Below are 24,586 nucleotides of genomic sequence, written 5' to 3' on the forward strand. Positions count from 1 at the left end.
GCCCTGACTGGCTGGCTCAGTGGATAGAGTGTCAGCCTGGCATATGGATGCTTCAATTCCTGGCCAGGGTACATAGGAGAAGTGACCATCTGCCTCTCTCCCCCTTCTATTACTCCTCCTGCAGCCAGTAGCTCGACTGGTTTGAGCATCGACCACAGGTGCTGAAGGTAGTTCAGTTGTTTGGAGCACATTAGCCTCAGGTGCTAAAAACAGCTCAGCCCCAGATGGGGGTTGCTAGGTAAATCCTGATCAGGGTGCATGTGGGTTCTATTTTTCATCCTCTCATTTAAATATAAAATAAAAATAAAACAAAATAGATATAACAACTACCTATCTTAGAGGGCTGTAAAAATTAACTGATAAGACATGTAAAGCCTGGCCCTGGCCACTTGGCTCAGTGGTGGAGTGTTGACCCAGCGTTTACATGTTCCTGCATTCAGTTCCTGGTCAGGGCACACAGGAGAAGTGCTCATCTGTTTCTCTATCCCTTCCTCCATAGCTTCTCTCTCTCTCTCTCTGTCTTCTACACTCCTACAGCCATGCCTCAAGTAGAGCAAGTTGGCCCAAGGCAATGAGGACGGCTCCATGGCTCTGCGTTAAAAAATGGCTCCAGTTGCAGTGGAGCAAGGGCGCCAGATGGGCAGAGCACCACCCCCTAGTGGGCTTGCCAGATGTATCCCGGTTGGGGCGCATGAAGGAGTCTCTCTGTCTCCTCTCCTCTCACTTAAAAAAAAATGCAGAAAAAAAAAACTCTCACAAGAACAAAAACATTCAAAGCCCTTAAAACAGAGCGTTAGATATTAAATGCCCAATAAATGTTGTGGAAATTGTTTCAAAAAGCCAATTCTTAAAAATCCTAAATAATTCATGCTCCCAGCATTTATTGCTCAATTTAGTTAACAACATTTCTATTCTTAAAAAATTCTCATTCTTGCTTGACCTGTGATGGGGCAGTGGATAAAGCATCAACCTAGAACAATAAGTCACTGGTTCAAAACCCTGGGCTTGCTTGGTCAAGGCACATATGGGAGTTGATGCTTCTTGCTCCTCCCCCCTTCTCTCTCTCTCTCTCTCTCTCCTCTCTAAAATTAATAAATAAAAAAATAAAAATCTAAAAAAACAATCCTCATTCTCTAAAATGTTACCTATTATTTAACACACTAAATGGCATTTAGACATTTCGACACCAGATTTTATATTACTACCATAAAATATATTTTCTATGTTCTTTATTATTTAAAAAAAATCAATACGATTGTGTACACGTTTAGTCCCAGTCTTTTTTTATATCAATTACCAACTCTTAGGCAAAGTGTGTTTACAAATTGTAAATTAAATCATTCACATACTTCTTATAAAAAAAATCCTCTTTTTATTCAGTCTACAAATAAGCATTGCTACGAACACAGTAACTCTATAAAAACTTTTGGGAACTGCTTACAATAAATTCAAGCCATGATTTTTATCTTACCGACTTTTTTGGAATGGTCGACCCATAGTCACAGCAGCAGCATTTGTTTTATAAGATCCTGGTGAATTAAAGCCATTCACAAAACTACCATTGGGAAAGGGAGCCTAAAAGAAAATTTTAATGTTTAAGAGTAATCAATGATAAAGGCTAAATCTGGTATGAAGGTCATAAGAATTTTCTGATGACCTAACCTAGCATCAATTTCTTTTAGAAACTCAAAATAAATTAAAATATTTTACTTATTTACTTTTTCAATACTTTACAGAACAAGGAATCACTAGCTCGTTACTTAATAAAGAACACTTTTCTTTGAAAAAGTTTCACAAAACAAAGTAATTTAAATCATTGGACTTATCCAGTCTCTAATTCACTCAGCAAAATCTAAAGAACTATAGAAACCAGTATTTCAACTCTTAGTTATATGCATACATTTGCTATATTAGATATGTTTATCACTACTTAAAAACCAGAAAGTTAATCAATAAACACCACACAATAAAAAAAAAAAGAACTCCCACTCTAGCTGATTTCTTCAAATTTCAGCTTGAGTGAAAAATTTTATTATTCTGTAATGATCTCACTTACCAGTGGTGTTTCAAAGTAAGGTGCAGGATTTGGAGACCAAGAATGAGGCACAATGCTATAGACAGAGTACTGTTGGTGAGGACTATATAGAGGCTGCATAAAGACTGGCGAGGCATATTGTGCTTGAGTTTGAATGGGTTGACTATACATACTAGAATCCATTAATCGATAACCATTCTTAGCAAAAAACGTATTGATGGCTTTTATCCTTGCCTAGAAGCAAGAGGAAACACATTATGATAACAAAGGACTAAGTGTATATTTTTACAAATATATTTAAATGAAATTTCAAGATATTTTACATGACTAAATTATTTCTGCCTATTGCAGAATCAGTTCAGCAAAGGAAAAGGAAATGAAAACTTTAATTAATTGAAACTCCTGCCTAGCAAATACCACAATAAACAAAGTAAAACTACAGAAGTCAAAATAGTGAAACTAACTGCAAGTTATCAAAGACAAGGTGAGTAATATTCTGAATATATAAATTCTAAAAAAAGATTTAAAAACCCAGTAATCCTACATAAAAATAAGTTAGAGAAATGAATAGAGTTCACAGAAGAAAAAAAAAAGACAAATGGCTCTTTTAACACATGAAAAGATGCTACACCATGCTGATAAGGAAATGCAATTAAAATTAACGTTTCTCATTTATACTCCTGCAAAGTCCAAAAATTTGACAACATATTCTGTTGATAAGGCTGTGGCAAAACAGGTAATCTGATACATTAATGATAGGCAGCAAAATAGCAAGACCCTTACATAAAGAAAAATTCAGCAGTATCTTCAAAATACAAATGCATATAACATATTCTCATCAATCCTACTTCTAGAATTCTTTCCCAAATATATATATTGACCAAAACAGCTGAAAGAAAAAAAAAAGATGCACACAGCTATTAACTGACACTAACTGTAATGGGGGTTGGGGGAAACTCTCCCCAACACAGGCACACACAAAACAATACAACAGCCCGCTGATGGTTGAATATACCATGATACACTAAAAAGAACTAAGAAATTGTTCTGAATACGATTATGAAGTTATTTCCAGAATATACAGAATTTTAAAAAAAGGGCAAGGCATGGAGAAGAGTATATACTGTAAGTTATATTTTAATTAAGTCAGATGAAAATATGAGGACACACTTGCGTATACATATATGTATGAATATGTATTTAAAATATTTCACTTTTCGCCTGACCAGGCAGTGGCGCAGTGGATAGAGCGTCAGACTAGGATGCAGAAGACCCAGGTTCGAGACCCCGAGGTCGCCAGCTTGAGCGTGGGCTCATCTGGTTTGAGCAAAAATTCACCAGCTTGGACCCAAGGTCGCTGGCTCAAGCAAGGGGTTACTCGGTCTGCTGAAGGCCCATGGTCAAGGCACATATGAGAAAGCAATCAATGAACAACTAAGGTGTTGCAATGCGCAATGAAAAACTAATGATTGATGCTTCTCATCTCTCCGTTCCTGTCTGTCTGTCCCAGTCTATCCCTCACTCTGACTCTCTCTCTGTCTCTGTAAAAAAATAAAATAAATAAGCCTGACCTGTGGTGGCACAGTGGATAAAGCGTCGACCTGGAAATGCTGAGGTCGCCGGTTCAAAACCCTGGGCTTGCCTGGTCAAGGCACATATGGGAGTTGATGCTTCCAATTCCTCCCCCTCTTCTCTCTCTCTGTCTCTCCTCTCTCTCTCTCTATCCTCCCTCTCCTCTGTAAAATGAATAAATAAATAAAAATTTAAAAAAATAAATAAATAAATAAATAAATAAATAAAATATTTCCCCCTCCCCTCCCCTCCCCTCCTTCTTTTTGTATTTTTCAAAGCTGGAAATGGGGAGGCAGTCAGACAGACTCCCGCATGCGCCCGACCAGGATCCACCTGGCATACCCACCAGGGGGTGATGCTCTTGCCCATCTGAGGCGTCACTCTGCCTCAAACAGAGCCATTCTAGCGCCTGAGGCAGAGGCCACAGAGCCATCCTCAGCGCCCAGGCAAACTGTGCTCCAATGGAGCCTTGGCTGTGGGAGGGGAAGAGAGAAACAGAGAGGAAGGAGAGGGGGAGGGGCGGAGAAGCAGATGGGCGCTTCTCCTGTGTGCCCTGGCTGGGAATCGAACCCGGGACTCCCGCATGCCAGGCCGACGCTCTACCACTGAACCAACCAGCCAGGGCCTTCACTTTTCTTTTTATATATTTCTTTAAAAAGACTTTATTCATTTTAGACAGGAGCAAGAGAAGGGGGAGAGGAGCAGGAAGCATCAACTCCCATATGTGCCTTGATCAAGCAAGCCTGAAATTTCAAATCAGCAACCTCAGTTTTCTAGGCCAATCAATGCTTTATCCACTGTGCCACCACAAGTTAGTCCTAAAATATTTTACCTTTAAACCATGCACATAATAGAAACAAAATTTTTAAAATTCAATGTGTAAAAGTTAAAAGCAAATGAGCTTAAACGTGTAACTAATTAATACCTGTGTAACAGAGAGAAATTCTAAGTGACTTTGAACCAAAATAAAACTCAACTGTTAATTTAAATTAGAAGCAGCAGTATAAATTCATGATGTACTTTTTTTAAATTGATTTGGGACAGAGAGAGAGAGGAAGGAAAAAGGAGAGAAAGAAACATAGATTTGTTTCACTTGTTTATGCATTCATTGGTTGATTATTGTATGTGCCCTGACCAGACATCGAACCCACTAGTTTGTGTATTGGGATAATGCTCTAACCAAATGAGCTACCTGACCAGGGCAACTTATATGGTCTTAACCAAATCAAACCAAACCAAAACACGTATTTCATAGCTGTGTCCAATGAAGGAGCTTAGAAACAATGTATAGTCACAAGCACTTCTTGTGTATAGCCAGTAGACACAAAGTATATTTCCTCAAAAAAGTAACATGGAGACTCTAGAGAGTTTGGATGATCCCAACTCTCAGACACAAAATGTACAAAAGCCTGGAATATCTTGTCACACTAGAGTGCAAACAAAACACTGAAAATTATTAAGGCTCTAATAAAAGGACTTGTGATTCAACTTAAAGAGCCAAACTTCATCAATGAGGTCAATAAACATACCAAATATGTTTAAATACTCAAAAGAAAATCTGAATGGTCATTTTTGAAGGTTGCCAGAGAACTCAAAAATTATTTTCAAAATCAGGTAATAAAAGCTAGAATCAAGCATTTAGTCAATGAGCTGTATCTCAGGATAAGGAAGAGGAGGGCAAACTCTTTACAAAAGCGTTTCAATAAACTGAAAAAAGATAACATAGAAATAGCACTACTGGCCCTGGCCGGTTGGCTCAGTGGTGGAGCGTCGGCCTGGTGTGCGGAAGTCCCGGGTTCGATTCCTGGGCAGGGCACACAGGAGAGTTGCACATCTGCTTCTCCACCCCTCCCCCTCTCCTTCCTCTCTGTCTCTCTCTTCCCCTCCCGCAGCAGAGGTTCCACTGGAGCAAAAGATGGCCTGGACGCTGGGGATGGCTCCTTGGCCTCTGCCCCAGGCGCTAGAGTGGTTCTGGTCGCGACAGAGCTACGCCCCGGATGGGCAGAGCATCGCCCCCTGGTGGGCATGCCGGTGGATCCCGGTCGGGCGCATGCAGGAGTCTGTCTGACTGCCTTCCCATTTCCAGCTTCAGAAAAATACAAAAAAAAAAAAAAAAAGAAAGAAATAGCACTACTTTGCAACTGCTAATGAATTAATGGATCTCACAGTAGCAGTTAACATAAGAGAGACACAAACACATTTTATATGCTTCTGTTCTCTCTCTCTCTCTGTAGTTCCAAAATCAAATCCAATTCTATTGAAGCCTCTAGATCTAGCTACCAATTTACACAAAACACAAGGGATAGTGTTAAATTACACTCAAGAAATTTAGCCAATACAAAGATGGGCAAAAGATTTGAACAGACGCTTCTCCAAAGAGAATACCTGAATGGCCAAAAAGTACAAGAAAAAATGCTCAACATCACCAAACATTAGTGACATGCAAATCAAACTACAGTAAGATTTCATTTAATGTATTCTTCATTTCAGTGACTGTATTCTTCATTTCTGACTGGTATTTTTTTTAACCTTGTTAAGTGGTGCCTGACTCTATTTGCACGTATAAACAAAAATTAAACACTGGGAAAATGGCAGACTAACTTTCGCTGAACCAATATTTGAGCAGGAAAGAGTGCTTAGACACTCCTGACAACTAGTGGAGTGCTTACAATGGGAGAGAATGCTGATGTTTCCTTGTGAGAAAAAAAATGTAGCTACTACTCTCACTTCTCAGTGGCCTGTGTTCAGGGAGTAGCAGCCTGATGCCAAGGCCAGCTGTGAGGACTCTGCCCTCCAAAAATGTAGGGTGTGTTGTGGTTGGTCTGGTGGATACCTGAGGGATTGATGTTGATGCTTGCCTCAATTCTGGCCCTATTCTCAGCGGATTACCCGGTGACATATACCTTACCACTTTAATCAGCCATTAAAAAGGAAATCTTGCCCTTTGTGACAGCGTGGATGGACCTGGATGATATTATGCTAAGTGAAATAAGCACTACTACAGTAAGAAAAAGAAAAGTACCATATGATTTCACTTGTATGTGGAATCTAATGAACAAAATAAACTAACAAACAAAATAGAAACAGACTCTTAAGAGAACAGATTGACAGTTGTCAGAGGGGAGAAGGTTTGGGGAGCTGGATGAAAAAGGTGAGGGATTAAGCAAAAACAACCAACCAAATCAAAAAAATCTTCATAGATATGGACAACAGTATGATAATGACCAGAGGGAAAGGGGGTGGGAGGAGGCAGAAGGTAATGGGGAGATAAATGGAGAGGAAAGGAGACTCTCGACTTGGAGTGGTGAACACGCAATACAATACACAAATCTATTTGCACAAATCTTTCTGTAGTTTTGATGATGTATTACAGAACCACACATCTGAAATCTATGTAAATTTATTAACCAATGTAATCCCAATAAATTCAATTAAAAAGAAAAACAAAGACTCTGAGACAGAAACTCAACACCACCACTACCCTATTTGGAGCCAGACATTTATGGAAATCTTTGTTAGGTCTAGGGCTGAAGGTAGAGATAATGAAACAGAAATTTCAGTAACCACAAACAACAAGAAATACACACTTTGCAAAAACAGTTTGGAGAAGTCACAGACAGCTACAGCTTTTAACAAGCAAAACATGAGTAATACCTGATAAGTGGAAGAATATGTAATACTCAGAATATCCACTTCTCAACAAGAAATTATAAAACGTACAAGGAAACTGAAAACTATGGTCATTCACAGGAAAAAAGAATTGATAAAAACTATCCTGAGAAAACCCAGATATTGTAATTACTGGTCAAAGATGTTAAATCTTAAATGTGCTCAATAACTAATGGAAACAATGAACAAATCTAAAAGTAATTAGGAAAAAGATGTATGAATAAAATGCTAAAAAGAAATCAATAAGCCTACCCTATAAGACACGCTAACAAGTGTTTTTCAGGGTGAAATGAAAAGAAGCCAAGTATTAACTCAAAGCCCAAAGAAGAAATAAGGAACATTACTAAGGATAATCACTTAGGTAAATACAAATGACAGTTATTGTATTTTTTGGTATGTAAGTCCTCTTTTTTCCTTATATGATTTAAAGTGGAAACAAATTAAAACAATATAAATTAATGGCAATGGGCACAAATATATAAAGATGTAAACTGTGAAAATAAGAATATAAAGGCCGAGGGACCAAAAAGTATATGAGCAGAGTATTTGTGCACTACTCAAGTGAAGTTGCTATAAATTTAAGATGCTAACTAACCTCCAAGAGAACCACTAAAAAATAAAATATATATACATAGAATAGAAAAGGAGGAAAACAAAATTGATACATTATAAAAATTTGATTAAACACAAAAATAGGCACAGACAGAGGAATTGAGGGGAGGGGGAAGACCTTATAAGACAAATAGAAAACTAAGACAGCAAACAAACTTTTTTTTGTGTGTGACAGAGGCAGAGAGAGGGACAGATAGAGATAGACCAGGGGTCTCAAACTCGCGGCCCGCCGAACAATTTTGTGTGGCCCGCAGACTAATCCATGAAGTTCAAAACATTTTGGATAAAATTAAGTAAGCCTAGGGGCCTACTTGCATTTTTCATTTCTCTAGCATCCTAGCTAGATATTAGCTTAGTTAACAGCAGTTGTGATGCGAACTACAGTTTCTGGTCGTTTTGTGACACTGAGTAAACTGCATGTACGATTGTGCTTGTTGTACTGATTTTTTTTTGTTTTCAACTGCAGTGAGAAAAGTGTTGCATAACAGTTGCCTTTTGTAGACCTAGTGCGGCCGCCGAATGGCTGTGATCTTGCTCTGCGGTCCACATGCTGAGTTGAGTTTGAGACCCCTGGGATAGACAGAAAAGAAGAGAGATGAGAAGCATCAACTCTTCATTGTGGCACCTTAGTTGTTCATTGATTGCTTTCTCATATGTGCTTTGACTGGAGGGCTAGAGCAGAACGAGTGACCCCTTGCTCAAGCCAGTGACCTTTGGGCTCAAGCCAGTGACCCTGTGCTCAAGCTGGTGAGCCCACACAAAAGCCGGATGAGCCTGCACTCAAGCCAGCAACCTTGAGGTTTCGAACCTGGGTCCTCTACATCCCAGTCTGATGCTTTATCCACTGTGCAACTGTCTGGTCAGGTGAAAACAAATACTTTGATAGCAGAAGTATCTTTTCTTAATAATAATTACCTTAAATGTAAATGGCTTAAGCTCTATTAAAAGGAAGAGACTGGCAGACTGAATTTTAAAAATCCATCTATATGGTGTTTATAAATGATTCATTTTAGAGTCAAAGACACTGAAAGTAACAAATTGCAAGCCAACAGTAATCAAAATAAAGCTAAAATGGCTTCATTATTATCAAGCAAATATACTGAGCCAAAAAAGGATACAAGGAACAGAAGACATTATATATTGATAAAAGGTTCAATTAAGCAAAAGGAAAAAAATTTTTAAACATATATTCATCTACCAACAGAACCCCAACATACACAAAACACTGACAGAGCTCAAGAATACAGTTCTACAATAACTTCAGTAACTTTTCAATCATAAATAATCAGAAGAGAAAAAAAAAAAAAAAAAGAGAGAGAGAGAGAGGGAGAGAGAGAATTTGTACAACACTATAACCAATTTGACCTAAAAGACACTACTTCAGCCTGACCTCTGGTGGCAGAGTAGATGGAGCACTGTCCTGGAATGCTGAGGTCGCTGGTTCAAAACCCCAGGCTTTTCTAGTCAAGGCACATATGAGAAGCAACTAGTACCGTGATGGCGAACCTTTTTTTTTTATATTTTTCTGAAGCTGGAAACGGGAGAGACAGACTCCCGCATGCGCCCGACGGGGATCCACCCGGCACGCCCACCAGGGGGCGATGCTCTGCCCACCAGAGGGCGATGCTCTGCCGCGACCAGAGCCACTCCAGCGCCTGGGGCAGAGGCCAAGGAGCCATCCCCAGCGCCCAGGCCATCTTTGCTCCAATGGAGCCTCGCTGCGGGAGGGGAAGAGAGAGGGGGAGGGGTGGAGAAGCAGATGGACGCTTCTCCTGTGTGCCCTGGCCAGGAATCGAACCCCGGACCTCTGTACGCCAGGCCGACACTCTACCACTAAGTGAACCGGCCAGGGCGGATGGCGAACCTTTTTATAAAAACCGCCCACTTTGCAGTGCTGGTCAACCTGGTCCCTCCGGCCCACTAGTGAGCGGTCCAGCTTTCATGGTGGGCCAATTGCGACGCTGTCTGGTTGCTCCTCTACCATGAAACATGGAACACCCACTAGTGGGTGGGAGGGACCAGGTTGACCAGCACTGCAAAAGTGGGAGGTTTTAATATATAAAAAGGTTCGCCATCACGGAACTAGGATGAGTTGATGCCTCCCATTCCTCCCACCACCTCTCTCTTCTAAAATCAATAAATAAAATCTTTAAAAACAGATACTACTTCAAACACTAAAACACACATTTTTCTCTCAAGTATACACAGAATATTATCAAAATCAAATTTTAGCCTGACCTATGGTGGCATAGTGGATAAAATATCAACCTGAAACGCTGGGGTTGCTGGTTTGAGGCCCCAGTGTTGCCCCAGTCAAAGCATGTACAAGAAGTAACTATAAGTCGATGCGTCCTGCTTCCCACCCTTTCTCTATCTCTCTCTAAAAATCAATAAATAAAATCCCTTTAAAAAGTCACATTTTAATAAATTTAGAAAGACTTAATCATACAAAGTATCTTCTCTGACCATAAGAGGGTGAGTGAAAACTGTGATTTTAGAATGTGTCCAAAGCCCTGGCTGATTGGGTCAGTGGTAGAGCGTCAGCCCAGTGTGTGGAGGTCCTGGATTTGATTCCCAGTCAGGGCACACAGGAAAAGCGACCATCTGCTTCTCAATCCCCCCCCTTCCCCTCCTACAGCCATGGCTCAATAGTTAAAGCAAAATTGGCCCTAAGCACTGAGGATTGCTCCATGCCTTGGCCTCAGGTGCTAAAATAGCTCAGTTGCCAAGCAATGGAGCAGCAGCCCAGACAGGAAGAGCATCACTTGGTAGGAAGCTTGCCAGGTTGGATCCCAGTCAGAGGCATGCAGGAGTCATTCTCTACCTCCCTGCCTCTCACTTAAAAAAAAAAAAAAGAAAAAGAAAAAGAAATGTGTTTGAAATTAGTGACCACAGACTTCAGCTATAAACATAGCTTGACATATATAAAGCATATAATAATCACAAACCAAAAATTTGTAAGAGATACACAAAAAATAAAGAGAAAGAAATCTAAACACAAGAGAAGGTCATCAATGTAGTAAAAGAGAACAAGAGAATAAAGAAACAGAACTACAAAAACAATAGACAACGGGCATTTCATAATATTAAAGAGATCAATACAACAAAAGGATATACCTCTTGGAAGCATCTGCACACACAACATTAAAGGACCTAAATATATAAAATAGATAAGGAAAAGATGGATAGTAATATCATAATAGCAAGGGACTCTAATATCCCATTGATATCAATGGCTAGATCATCCAGACAGAAAATCAACAAGGAAACAGCCGTATACGACACATTATAGCAGATGGATTTAACTGATATTACTAGGACACTTCACCACCAAATCAGGAGAATATGCATTCTTTTCAAGTACAAATGGAATATTTTCGAGGACTGACCATTTTAGGCCACGAAACAAGCCTCAATAAATTTAGGAAGATTGAAATCATGCCAAGTATCTTCTCCAATAATTGTATAAAAATCAATTACGAGAAAACTAAAAAACACACAATTATATGAAGACTAAATAAAATAATACCAAACAATGAACAGGTTAACAAAATCAAGGAGGAACTCAAAAGATACCTTGAGACAAGAGAAAACACAATAACCCCCCCCTCCAAAAACCAATGGTAAAATGCCAAAGCAGTTCTGAGAGAGAAATTCATAGCCAAACACACATCTCAAGAAACAAGAAAAATCTCAATTTAACCTTATCCCTAAAGGAACTAAAAACAAAACAAAAAAAAACAAAAAAAAACCAAAGCCCAAAGTAAAGAGAAAGAAGAAAGTAACAAGAATCAGAGCAAAACTGAATGAAACAGAGACTTTAAAAAAAAAAATCAATGAAACTAAGAGCTGCTTCTTTGAACAGATAAAATCAATAAATCTTTAAAAAAATATTTTTTTAATTTATTGATGTTAGAGAGAAAAGGGTTGGAAGAGAGGGAGGTAGAAAAAGAGAGAAACACTGATTTGTTGCTCTACTTATTTATGCATTCATTAGTGGATTTTTATATATGCCTTGATCGGGGATTAAACCCACAACTCTGGCAAATCAGAACAATGCTCCAACCAACTGAGCTATCCATTCGGGGCCAAAATTGATAAATCTTTAGCCAGGCTCATCAAGAAAATAAAAGTAAAGGTCTAAATAAATAAAATCAGAAATGAAAGAGAAGTGACAACTCACACCACAAAAATACAAAAGATTTTAAGAAATACTATGAACATATGCCAAAAAACTAGAGAGCCTAGAAGAAATGCATATTTTCCTAGAAATATACAATATTCCAAGTCTGAATCAGGAAGAAATAGAAAATCTGAACAAACCAGTAACAACTAATGAAATTGATTCAGTATATATATTTTAAAAAGTCCTGGAACAGATGGTGCCACAGGCGAATTTTATCAAACATGCAAAAAAATAATAGCTATCCTTCTCTAACTATTCCAAAATATTGAAGAAGAAAGAAGGCTCTCTAACATATTTTGAGCCATAACATATTTTGAGCCAGTATTATCCTAATACCAAAACCAAGGACACTATCAAAAAAAGTCATAGGCCAATATCCCTGATAAACATAGATGTAAAAATGCTCAACAAAATCTTAGCAAACTGAATTCAGTAATACCTAAACAAGATCATACAACATCACCAAGTGGGATTCATTCCTGGGATACATTGTTGGTTCAACATCTGCCCATTAATTAACATGACAAACCACATAAACAAAATGAAGGATAAAAATCTTTTAATCCTATCAACAGATGCAGAAAAAGCATTTGAAAAAATCCAATGTGCATTTATAAAAAAACTCGCAGCAAGGTGTGGAAAGAGGAAAACTCTTCAACCTAATAAAGACCACATATGACAAACCCACACCAAATATCATAGTCAATGTTTCTTTAAGATTAGGAACAGGACAATATGTCCACTGTCAACACTTTTATTCAAAATAGCATTTGAAGTCCTAGCCACAGCAAACAGACAAGCAAAAGAAATAAAAAGGCATCCAAATTGGAAAAAAAAAGTACAACTGTTATATCTGTGGATGACATGATACTGTATATACACAGGACACTTAAAAGTCCCACCAAAAAACTATTCGAACCAGTAAATAATTCAGCAAAGCAGAATACATAATAAATATTCAGAAATCAATTGCCTTTTTATACACCAATAGTGAACTATCAGACAGAGAAATTATAACAATCACACTTACAACTGCATGGAAAAAGAAAAAAAAGAAAGAAAGCAAACAAGGTAAAATGTAACCAACAGATAAACAACTTGTACTTGGAAAATTATAAGACACTGAAGAAAGAAAATGAAGAAGATACAAATTAATGGAAAGATTATGTGCTCATAGATAGGAAGAATTAACATTGTTAAAATGTACATACTACCTAAAGCAATCTACAGATTCAATGCAATTTTTATCTTTCCAAAAAATATGAATGGCATTTTCCCCAGAACTAGAACAAATAACGCTAAAATTTATATGGAACATAAAAGTTCTCAGAAAATCACAGAAATCTTGAGAAAGAACAAAGTTGGAGGTATCACACAGCCTGATATCAAATGATAATACATAGCTATAGTAATCAAAACAGCATGGTACTGGCATAAAATCAAGACGCAGTACAACAGAAAAGCCAGAAATAAACCCACAGAGATACAGTCAATGCAATGGGGGTAAAGACAGTGTCCTCAATAAATGGGGTTGGGAAACTGTACAGATACATACAAGAAATGAAACTAGATCACTTCCTTATACCATCTAACAAAATAAAGTAAAAATGGATCGACGACTTAAATGTAAAGTCTGAAACCATAAAACTCCTGAGAAAGCAGGCAGTAAATTCTTTGACACCTCTTTTAGCAAAATCTTTTTGTATAAGTCTCTTCAGACAAGGAAAACAAAAGAAAAAATAAATGATACTACATCAAACTAAAAAGCTTTTGCACAGCATAGAAAATCAACAAACCTGACCAGGCGGTGGCGCAGTGGATACAATGGGATGCAGAGGACCCAAGTTCAAAACCCCAAGGTCAATGCTGAAAAGCCATATTCCCCCCTTAATCTATAGTCAGACAGCAAATATTTACTTATGGTGTTTCCACTATTAAGACTGCTGTCTTAGGGACAAATGCTGATGAACTATTTCAGCAGTTCCTCCTTCTTCAAAGATTTATATGTCAACATAGAGCTCCATGTTTCATAGGACATACTCAAGCTCACTCCATGCTCCCTGGAGCTTTAGCATAAGGGAATGCCTTTTTTTTTCCCCCGTCTTTTCTTTGTTGTTGTTGTTGTATTTTTTCTTTTATTTATTTTTTCGTATTTTTCTGAAGATGGAAATGGGGAGGCAGTCAGACAGACTCCCGCATGCGCCTGACCAGGATCTGCCTGGCATGCCTACGGGGGGGGGGGGGGGGGGGGGGGGGGGGGGAGGGATGCTCTGCCCATCTGGGGTGTTGCTCTGTTGCAACCAGAGCCATTCTAGTGCCTGAGGCAGAGGCCATGGGGCCATCCTTAGTGCCCGGGGTGGCTTTGCTCTGGTGGAGCCTTGGCTGCGGGAAGGGAAGAGAGAGACAGAGAGGAAGGAGAAGGGGAGGGGTAGAGAGGTAGATGGGCGCTTCTTCTGTGTGCTCTGACTGGGAATCGAACCCAGGAATCCTGCACACCAGCTAATGCTCTACCACTGAGCCAACCGGCCAGGGCCTAGGACTGCCCTTGTTGATCAAGCTACCCAAAAGAAAATTATATGGAGCAACCATGACAGACCGAGCAAGTCAGTCTCATACTATTCATCACCAGAACGCTACAGCCCGGTGTAAACAGTTTCAACTTTCTCGGGAAGCAGCACGGCAGATCGGGAAATCCTGTCCAAGGGGTCCTATACTGCCCCTTCATTTGGAGTTAACCCTCAAGGACCCATACCAGGACAACTTCGGCAGATGGATGTTACTCATATACCTTCATTTGGCAAACAGTCCTATGTCCACATTACGGTGGATACATATTCTGGATCTACAGTAACCTCTGTCAGAACAGGAGAGGCTGCTAAGCATGTTATAGCTCAGGGGACCCCAAACTACGGCCGGTGGGCCACATGCAGCCCCCTGAGGCCATTTATCCGGCCCCCACCCCACTTCCGGAAGGGGCAGCTCTTTCATTGGTGGTCAGTGAGAGGAGCACATTGACCATCTCATTAGCCAAAAGCAGGTCCATAGTTCCCATTGAAATACTGGTCAGTTTGTTAATTTAAATTTACTTGTTCTTTATTTTAAATACTGTATTTGTTCCTGTTTTTTTTTTTTGTTTGTTTGTTTTTACTTTAAAATAAGGTATGTGCAGTATGCATAGGGATTTGTTCATAGTTTTTTTTTATAGTCCGGCCCTCCAACGGTCTGCGAGACAGTGAACTGGCCCCCTGTGTAAAAAGTTTGGGGACCCCTGTTATAGCTCATTGTCTGTATGCATTGTACTATTATTGGATTTCCTAAACTGAAAATGCTCCTGCATATGGAGCAAAAGCATTTACTGTATTTTGTCATGCTTACAATCTTTAAAGTTAAGGTATTATTAAAGTGTACTCAGCAAACATTTTAAGGTCAATTTAAAAAAAAAAAATTTTAAAGGGGGTAGTCATATCCTGGAACTCCTACGGGTCTACCATATCATGCTTCTTACTTAAAAAAAAAAAAAAATTTACATTTCTTTTTAATGCTGATGAACAGGAGACACCAAATCTTTTCGCCTGCAAACTACTACCTTCTTTATTAGATCCAGCTAATAACACTGTTTTGTCTTTTTCCAAATAGCTCCAGATATATGGAAAAGATTTATATAGGCAGATGGGGATCCTCAAACCCCTCAGTGAGATCTTCTGAGCATGGCTTTTAAGATACCTAGAGGCAGAAAAAGCCCAATAGAGATCAGGGGAACTACCAGCTTTTAGGATACACCCTTAAAGGCTCCAACGCCCCAAAGGGGTCTCATAGGATGCCATCTGGGCCCTGCTTCCATAGTGGAAAGGAAGGTCATTGAGCTAAAGCCTGCCAGGCTTACATGCCTCTGCTGTGAGGAAACAGGGACACTGGAAGGTAGGCTTCCCCCTCACTCCTCTAAGGGAGGGTTCAGTCTCTTCCAGCCCTGCTCCAGCCACCTATGACCTAACCTTGCCCAGAATGCTGGGGTTTGCCACTGAAGGCTGAAGGTGCCCAGGGCCGTCGGCCCCATCTACGACACTGTGGACGAGCCTAGGGTATTTCTTCCAAGAAGCAGGTAAACTGATCTCATTTGCACAAGGGTCACTTAACTATGTTTTGCCTGAATAGTCAGGTTTTTTATTCTTCCCTCAAAGATCTCTGTTGTGGGTGTTGATAGTCCTATTTTCTGCTGCTTTGCTTAATATATAGTGTTTCCTTTATCCCTCCTACCTCAATGCCCCACTCATATTTCAAGCTGGGACCTACTCCTAATTTAGAGCTCTCTTTCCCCCTTTTGCCAACTTCTATTATGAATCTACCTTTGCCACCCAGCTTAGTGTATCCCAAGGTTCTCTTTACCATGCAACAGCCGCAGAGCTCCAGGGAAAAGCAACCTGGTCTCATCTCTCCAGGCAGAGGAGAACAGAAGCTCCATATCCACGCATGCTGCAAATGGCTTTTCCAGTCTATCTGAATCATTACCAGCTAGCAGCAGCGGTTATTGGAACTTGGACATGAGCTGCAAAGTACAGAATGGTGACAACAATTCCAGTGCCATGAGGACTTTTCCTGGATGTGAACTTTTCCTGGACTCCTGCTCCCTGTGACAGCTCCTAACAGACTGAACTGCATTTTTCAGGAATTTGGCATGGTGATGGGGCCAACTTGGACTTGGTGAACATGTTAAGGACACTACTCTTTTATAGATTCTAGCTGTATTGGCCAAGAGTTTGCTTAAAGGCTTTTAATCACTGTAAAAAAAAAAATAGAAGACTGGATAAAGAAGATGGGGCACATATACACCATGATATACTAGTCAGCTAGAAGAAATGATGACATTGGATCACTTACAGCAGAATGGTGGAATCTTGATAACATTATGCAGAGTGAAATAAGTGAATCAGAAAAAAACAAGAACTGCAGGGTTCCATACATTGGTGGGGCATAAAAATGAGACTAAGAGACATGGACAGGAGTGGGGTGGTTATGGGGGGTAGGGGGAGGGGAGGAGGGAGAGAGGGAGGGGGAGGGGTACAAAGAAAACTGGAAAGAGGGTGACGGAGGACGATCTTCTTTGGGTGATGGGTATGCAACAGAACTAAATGACAAGATAACCTGGAAATGTTTTCTTTGAATATATGTACCCTGATTTATTGATGTCACCCCATTAAAATAAAAATTTATTTATAAAAAAACAAACAAACAAAAAAAAACCCACGGTCACCAGCTTGAGCACGGGCTAATCTAGTTTGAGCAAGGTTCACCAGCTTGAGCCCAAGGTCCCTAGCTTGAGCAAGGGGTCACTTGCTGTAGCCTCCCCCCCGCCCAAGGCACGTATGAGAGAGCAATCAGTGAGAAATTAAGGTGCCACAACGAAGAACTGATGCTTCTCATCTCCCTCCCTTCCTGTCTGTCTATCCCTATCTGTTCCTCTCTCTGACTCTCTCTGTCCCTGTCACACACAAAAAAAGAAGAAAGAAAATCAACAAAATGAAAACAACCAACTGAATGGATAAAGATACCTGCCCAATCTGAATAAAAAATAGAGGCCTGACTAGGTAGTGGCGCAGTGGATAGAGCCATCGGCCTGGGACACAGAGGATCCAGGTTTGAAACCCTGAGGTCACTGGCTTAAGCAGGGCTCATCTGGCTTGAGCACTAGGTTGCTAGCTTGAGCAAGGGATCCTAGACATGACCCCATGGTTGCCGGCTTGAGCAAGGGGTCACTGACTCAGCCAGAGCCCCCACCCAGCCCAATCAAGGCACATATGAGAAAGCAATCAATAAACAACTAAGGTGTTACAACTATGAGTTGATGCTTCTCATCTCCCTCCCTTTCTATCTGTCTGTACCTGTCTGTCTGTCTCTCTCTCACTAAATAGGACCTATATGGACATTTCTCTAAAGAGAATATACAAATGATCAAGAGATACATGAAAAGACAGTCAATATCACTAATCAGGCCCTGGCTAGTTGGCTCAGTGGAAAGAACATTGGCCCGGTATGCGGATATCCCAGGTCCAATTCCCAGTCAGGACACACAGGAGAAGCAACCATCCACTTCTCCACCTCCACATTCTTTCTCTCTCTTCCCCTCCTGCAGCCATGGTTCAACTGGTTCGAGCTCATCAGCCCCAGGCTGTAGGAATATACTATAAAAAACATGCAGAGTTTGGATGACAATTAGAGACAGCAAGGTGCCCAAGGGCAAAAGCCCTGAGCATACAACAAGAGTCCAGGGGCCTCTCTGACACCATACTTGAAACAGTATGTGCCGGAAACAGGAAAACAATAGGATAAGATTCAGTAACAGAAAATGTTTAGGCTCTCAGAACAGAGACTAGAAGTCAGAAAATTCCTTGTTCTTTACTTCACTATCTGAACACTTGTTTCCTTGAGTTATTTATACTACTAGCTAATTAATATCTGAGTAAGGCTGTGGATGGGGCTTCAGTCCTTCAGTCTGCTAACCAAGGCTTTTGCCTCCCCTAGGCCCCTTGGAGCATTTCATCTGGTTTCCGAGTAGTTCGAGTAGTTCGCTGTCACCACAACATCAGGCACAGAGGATGGCTCCCTGGAGTCTCCACCTCAGGTGCTAAAAATAGCTCAGTTGCCAGCAGAGTCCCAGATGGACAGAGCATTGGCTCCAGACGGGGGTTGCCAGGTGGGTCCCAATCAGGGTGCATGCGGGAATCTGTCTATCTCCCTCCTCTCACTTGGAAAAGAAGAAAAAAACCCCACTCATCAGGGAAATCCAAATTAAGACCACAATGAGACATTACCTCATACTATCAGAATGACTATCATTAATAAATCAACAAACAAGTGTTGGTGAGGACATAGATAAAAGGGAACCTTCCTGTATTGCTGGTGGGACTGGAAATTGGTAGAGCCACTAGGAAAAATAGTATAGAAATTCCTCAAAAAATTAGAAATAGAACTACCTTATGACTTAGCAATTCTACTTTTGGTTAGGATCTAAAGAAATTCAATACACTAATATGAAAATAAATATGCTCTCCTATGTTCAATAGCCAAGATATGGAAGTAACTTCTATGTCCATTGGCATTTAAAGATGAAGTACATACATATATATAATAGAATATTACTCATCATTTAAAAAAAAGAATGAAATCTTGCCATTTGTGACAACATGGATGTACCTGGATGGTATTATGCTAAGTGAAATAAAATATGTCAGACAGAGAAACACAAATACCGTATGATTTCACTTGTAGGTGGAGTCTAAAAAAAAAATCATAAGTGAACAAACAAAACAAACCAGAAGCAGATTCATAATACAGAGAACAAACTGATGGTTGCCAAATGGAAGGAGATCTGGGGGGAGTGGGTGGAAAAAAATGTGAGGGGATTAAGAAGTACAAATTGCCAGTTATAAAAACAGGCATGGGGGTAAAAAGTATAGCATAGGGAGTATAGTCTGCAATACTGTAATAAGTATGAATAGTGTCTTCTGGGTACTACACTTATTGAATGTCTAATCACTACATTGTACACCTGAAATTAACAGTGTATACCAACTGTAATTGAAAATACTTTTAAAATTATTTTTATAAGGACCAGGACAAGATGGCTTCACGGGTACATTCTACCAAACATTCAAAGCCTTCTGAAAAACTTAAGAGGAATACTTCCGAACTCATTCTCTGAAGCAAATTTTACTCTGATACCAAAACAAACATATTACAAGAAAACAAAACTATAGGCCAACATGCTTAATGAATGTGGATACAAGAAAAATCTGTAACAAAATACTAGCAAATCCAGCTTGTCTGGAATTAAAATTATATACTCTGCAAAGTTAGATTTAACCCAGGAATGATTTTCTTATCAGCATAAGAAAATCAATGTAATGTAGTACATTAATAGAAGTAAAAAAAAAAACACAAAAAAAACCCCCACACATAATCATCTCAATTGATACAGAAAAAATATTTCACAAAAACCAAAATTCTTTCATAATAAAGACACTCATTAAAGTAGGAACTGAAGAGAACTTCCTCAACAAGACATAAGCCATATGTGAAAAGTACACAGCTAACATCTCAGTGGTGAAAGACAAAGCTTTTCCCCTAAGGTCAGGAACAAGATAAGGAGACCCACTTTGCCACATCTATTAAACACAGTATTAGATGTTCTAGCCAGAGAAATCAGAAAAAAAAATTAATAGAAGACATCCAAACTATGCAGGAGAAGTAAAATTATGTTTGTAGATGACATCATCTTATTGGTAGAAAATCCTAAAGCCTGACTTGTGGTGGTGCAGTGGATAAAGCGTTGACCTAGAATGCTGAGGTTGCTGGTTGGAAATTCTGTGTTTGCCTGGTCAAAGAATATACGAGAAGCAACTACTACAAGTTGAGCTTCCTGCTCCTCCCACCCCTCTGTCGTTCTCTCTCTCTCTCCTCTAAAATCAATTAAAAAATTTTTTTTAATTTAAAAATTTAAAAAAAAGAATATCCCAAAGAATCAACACATACACACAAAAAAATCCCACCTCATTAGATCTCATCAATACATACAGAAAAGATTAAGGATACAAAATCAATACTCAAAAATGGTCATATTACAATATTACTGAAAATGAACAATCTGAAAAGGAAATTTTAAAAATTCTATTTATAAAAGCATTAGAAAGGATAAAATACTTAGGAATACATTTAACCAAGGAGGTGAAAGACCTATGTACACTGAACACTACAATGAATTGCTGAAAGAAATTGAAGAACTAGCCTAACCAGGTGGTGGCACAGTGGACAGAGCATTGACCTGATATGCTGAGGACCCAAACTCCAAGGTCACTGGCTTGAACGTGGGCTCATTCAGCTTAAGTAGGCTCACCAGCTTGAGCATGGGGTCACTGGCTTGAGTCCAGAGGTCGCTGGGACACCTGGAGCACCCCTCCCAAGGCACATATGACTCTCCCCCTCTCTCAAAAACAAAAAAAAAATTAAATCTAAATTAATAAAATGACAAGCCATGTTCTTCATAGACTGAAGATTTCATATGGTTAGGGTAATACTAACATCCAAATGATACACAGATTCAATGTATTCTCTTATGAGAATCCCAATGGCATCTGTTTGGAAAAAGAGAAAACCCCAACCTAAAATTCAACATGAAATTTGAAGTGGCCTTGAATCCTTTGATATTGAAAAATAATAATAAAATGAAAGAGATCATACTTCTCATTTTCAAATCTTACTATGAAGTACAGAAATACAGTGTAGTAGTAACATAAAGACAGACATATAGACTAATGAAATAGAGAGTCCCAAAATAACATTTTGCATATATGGTCAATTGATTTTTGACAAGGTAGTAAGACCTTTCAATGGGGAATGTCTTTGCAACATACAGTATTGGGGAACCTGGATATCCACATGTAAAAGAATGAAGCTGTACCCTTATTTTATACCATCAAAAAACATTACTCAAAGTGCATCAAAGACCTGAGTTTAAAAGCTAATACTAAAAAACTTCTAAAAGAAAACATAGGGGTAAAGTTTCATGACTTTGGATTTGGCAATGATTTATGAAGTACATCATCAAAAGCACAGACCACAACAAAATATTAGATAAATTAAGACTCAAAAACAACTAAAAGCTTTTTTGCCTGACCAGGCGGTGGCACAGTGGACAGAGTATAGGCCTGGGACACTGAGGACCCAAGTTCAAATCCCGAAGTCTCTGGCTTAAGCTCAAGCTCATCAGCTTGAGAGCTGAGTCACCGCTTGAGCATGGGATCCTAGACATGACTCCATGGTTGCTGGCTTGATCAAGGGGTCAGTAGTGCAGCTAGAGTCCCCCGCCCCCATCGATGCACACAGGATAAAGCAATCAATGAATAACTAAGGTACCACAGCTATGCTTTTCATCACTCTCCCTTCCTGTCTCTCACCAAAATAAATAAATAAATAATGAAAGCTTTTTATGCCTCAACAGACACCAAGAGTGAAAGGGTAACCCACAAAAGGAAGAAAATTTGCAAACATGTATCTGACAAGGGACTAAAATCTGGAATATATAAAGAATTCCTACAACTCAAAAACACAAATAACCCAATTTTTAAAAATGGGCAAAAGAGTTAAATAGACATTTTTTCAAAAAGGATGGCCCTGGCCAAATAGCTCAGTTGGTTAGAGCATCATCCTGATATACCAAGGTTGCAGGTTCAATCCCTGGTTAGAGCATATACAGGAATCAACCAATGAATGCATAAATAAGTGAAACAAAAAAATTAATGTCTCTCTCTCTCTTTCTCTCTAAAAACAATAAAAAAAAAATTTTAAAGATATAAAAATAGCAAACACATAGAAAGATAGTCAACATCATTAGTCATTAGGAAATGAAACCCCAAACCATAATGAGATGCTACTTTCTCCCATTAGGATGACTTTATTCAAAAAAGCAGATGAAGCTACTGTGGAAATGTTTCATGCACAACAAAAGCAACTAGGGAGTTGATGCTTCTTACTCTCTCAAAAAAGAGAAAAAAAGAAAAGAAAATAATAAACCAAGAACTTAAATGTAACTTGACACTCTCAAGATCAAAGAGCATAAAAGCTGAAGTCAGCATCAAGGACTGTAATTCAGCCCTTCTAGCTCCTGCACCTGTCTTTGTGGGTGCTAGGTCATTTGGTTTTAATAAATGATTATAAAAATTAATGTGAATCTGTGAATCTCCTAGCCCTGGTTGGCAAACTGTGACTCACGAGCCACTTGTGGCTCTTTGGCCCCTTGAGTGTGGCTCTTCCACAAAATACTACGTGCAGGCGCTACCTTGATAAGGAATGTACCTACCTATATAGTTTTAACATTGCTATGTGATAACTAATCAAAAGAAATATAAATAAAAACCAAAAAGGCAGAGAAAGAAGAAAAATACTTATAATGAAATATGTGTCTAGTTTACCACTACACCTGAAATCTTAGCAAAAGCAATAAGCTATAAGAAATGAGAGGTATAAAGAACAGTCAAAATAGTAATTATTTGTAGATAGCATAATCTCTCAGGCAGATAATCCAAAGACCCAACAAACCATTAGATATAATAATGGTGTTAGGCAAGGCTGCAACATATAACATTTTTTAAAAAATCACTGAGATACCAAGGAGGGGGAAGAAGCAATAAAAATTAAGAAAGTAATTTTAAAACACAATAGATATGCATTAATAGAGAAATATATCATTAAAAAAAATCACAATGTTAAATAATGTAGAGTAAAACTGCCAATTGTCCCCAATGTGAGCAATAAATTAAATGCATCTTATATATTCCAATATGGTTTGTTCGATTGTTTGTTGGTATTAGACAAATGTTCTAATATTCATAAGGAAAAGTTAATAGTCTAAAAATAACCAAGACAATCCTAAAAAATAACAATAAAGAGATAAGGATGTTATAAAACTATGGTAATTAAAAGAAGATGGTTCAGTAGATATTGGCAAAATCAAGACCTGAAACAGATCTGATAGATGCAAGATTATACGCAATTTGTAGCACAGACCACTCAACAAGGAACTGTTGAGGCAACCACCTTCCCTATAAGGAAAAAAAAAGAAATTATGCCCCTATCTTATATTACTTATCAAATTCACTCCAGATGTTTCAAAGTCCTAAATCCAACATATAAAACTTTAAAGCTATTAAAGCTATTAGAAGACCTAGATACAGGGGTTCCCAAACTTTTTACACAGGGGACAGGTCCCTCAGACCGTTGGAGGGCCGCCACATACAGTGCTCCTCTCACTGACCACCAATGAAAGAGGTGCCCCTTCTGGAAGTGCAGCGGGGGACCGGATAAATGGCCTCAGGGGGCCACATGCGGTCCACGGGCCATAGTTTGGGGACGCCTGACCTAGAAGAATATTTTTATAGCCTCAAAGAAAGAAGATAATAGGGAGAAGAGCATTATAGGCAGAGGACTTAAAATAACAACTGACAGCTTCATTTGTAATATAAAAGTAATAATACTACCTACCACACAGCAATAATGAGATTTAATATGTCAAGTTCTTAGAACAGTGTCTGACATATAACCTCTTAATAAATGTCAGTTCCGCTCATACTGGTTCCTCTACTTACTAGTTGTGTGACACTGGGTAGGTGACTCTCATGTCTCACTTTCCTTACCAGTAAAATAGAGAAAACACGAGTACCTACCTTATTAGGTTCTCATAAGAATTAAATGGCTCTCTCTACATAATGTGTTTAGAATAGAAACTGTTTCACAGTAACAGCTCAATAACAGTAAGAATAATGTATTGCGCTTACAAATAATAATTATACAGATTGGGGAAAAATTAGTTTTACAGTTGTGAATGCATGAAAGTTTATTCTTCCATACAAACAACTGTAAACCTACTTTTGTTCCACTCTGTATTACACAGCGAAAGAGGAGTATGTTGAAGTAAGTGCATGCTTAGGATTCTACAATGTGTCCGTAAAGTCATGTTACACTTT

The 24,586-nt window shown here is 39.0% G+C and overlaps 1 protein-coding gene across 6 annotated transcripts in view; it reads right to left on the reverse strand.

Annotated features, from left to right (window-relative positions):
- Positions 1-24,586, reverse strand: part of LARP4 (La ribonucleoprotein 4) — a 99,528-nt gene that overhangs the window by 24,789 nt on the left and 50,153 nt on the right. For all 6 annotated transcript variants that reach the window (XM_066257867.1, XM_066257868.1, XM_066257866.1 and 3 more), the window contains 2 exons: positions 2,057-2,269; positions 1,472-1,575 (listed from right to left, as the gene is read on the reverse strand). In XM_066257867.1, the coding sequence (XP_066113964.1) occupies positions 1,472-1,575; positions 2,057-2,269 (317 nt within the window). The remainder of the gene's footprint in view (positions 1-1,471; positions 1,576-2,056; positions 2,270-24,586) is intronic.

The sequence above is a fragment of the Saccopteryx bilineata genome, chromosome 2 (genome assembly GCF_036850765.1).
Source record: "Saccopteryx bilineata isolate mSacBil1 chromosome 2, mSacBil1_pri_phased_curated, whole genome shotgun sequence".
In the NCBI taxonomy this organism is placed as follows: Eukaryota; Metazoa; Chordata; class Mammalia; order Chiroptera; family Emballonuridae; genus Saccopteryx; species Saccopteryx bilineata.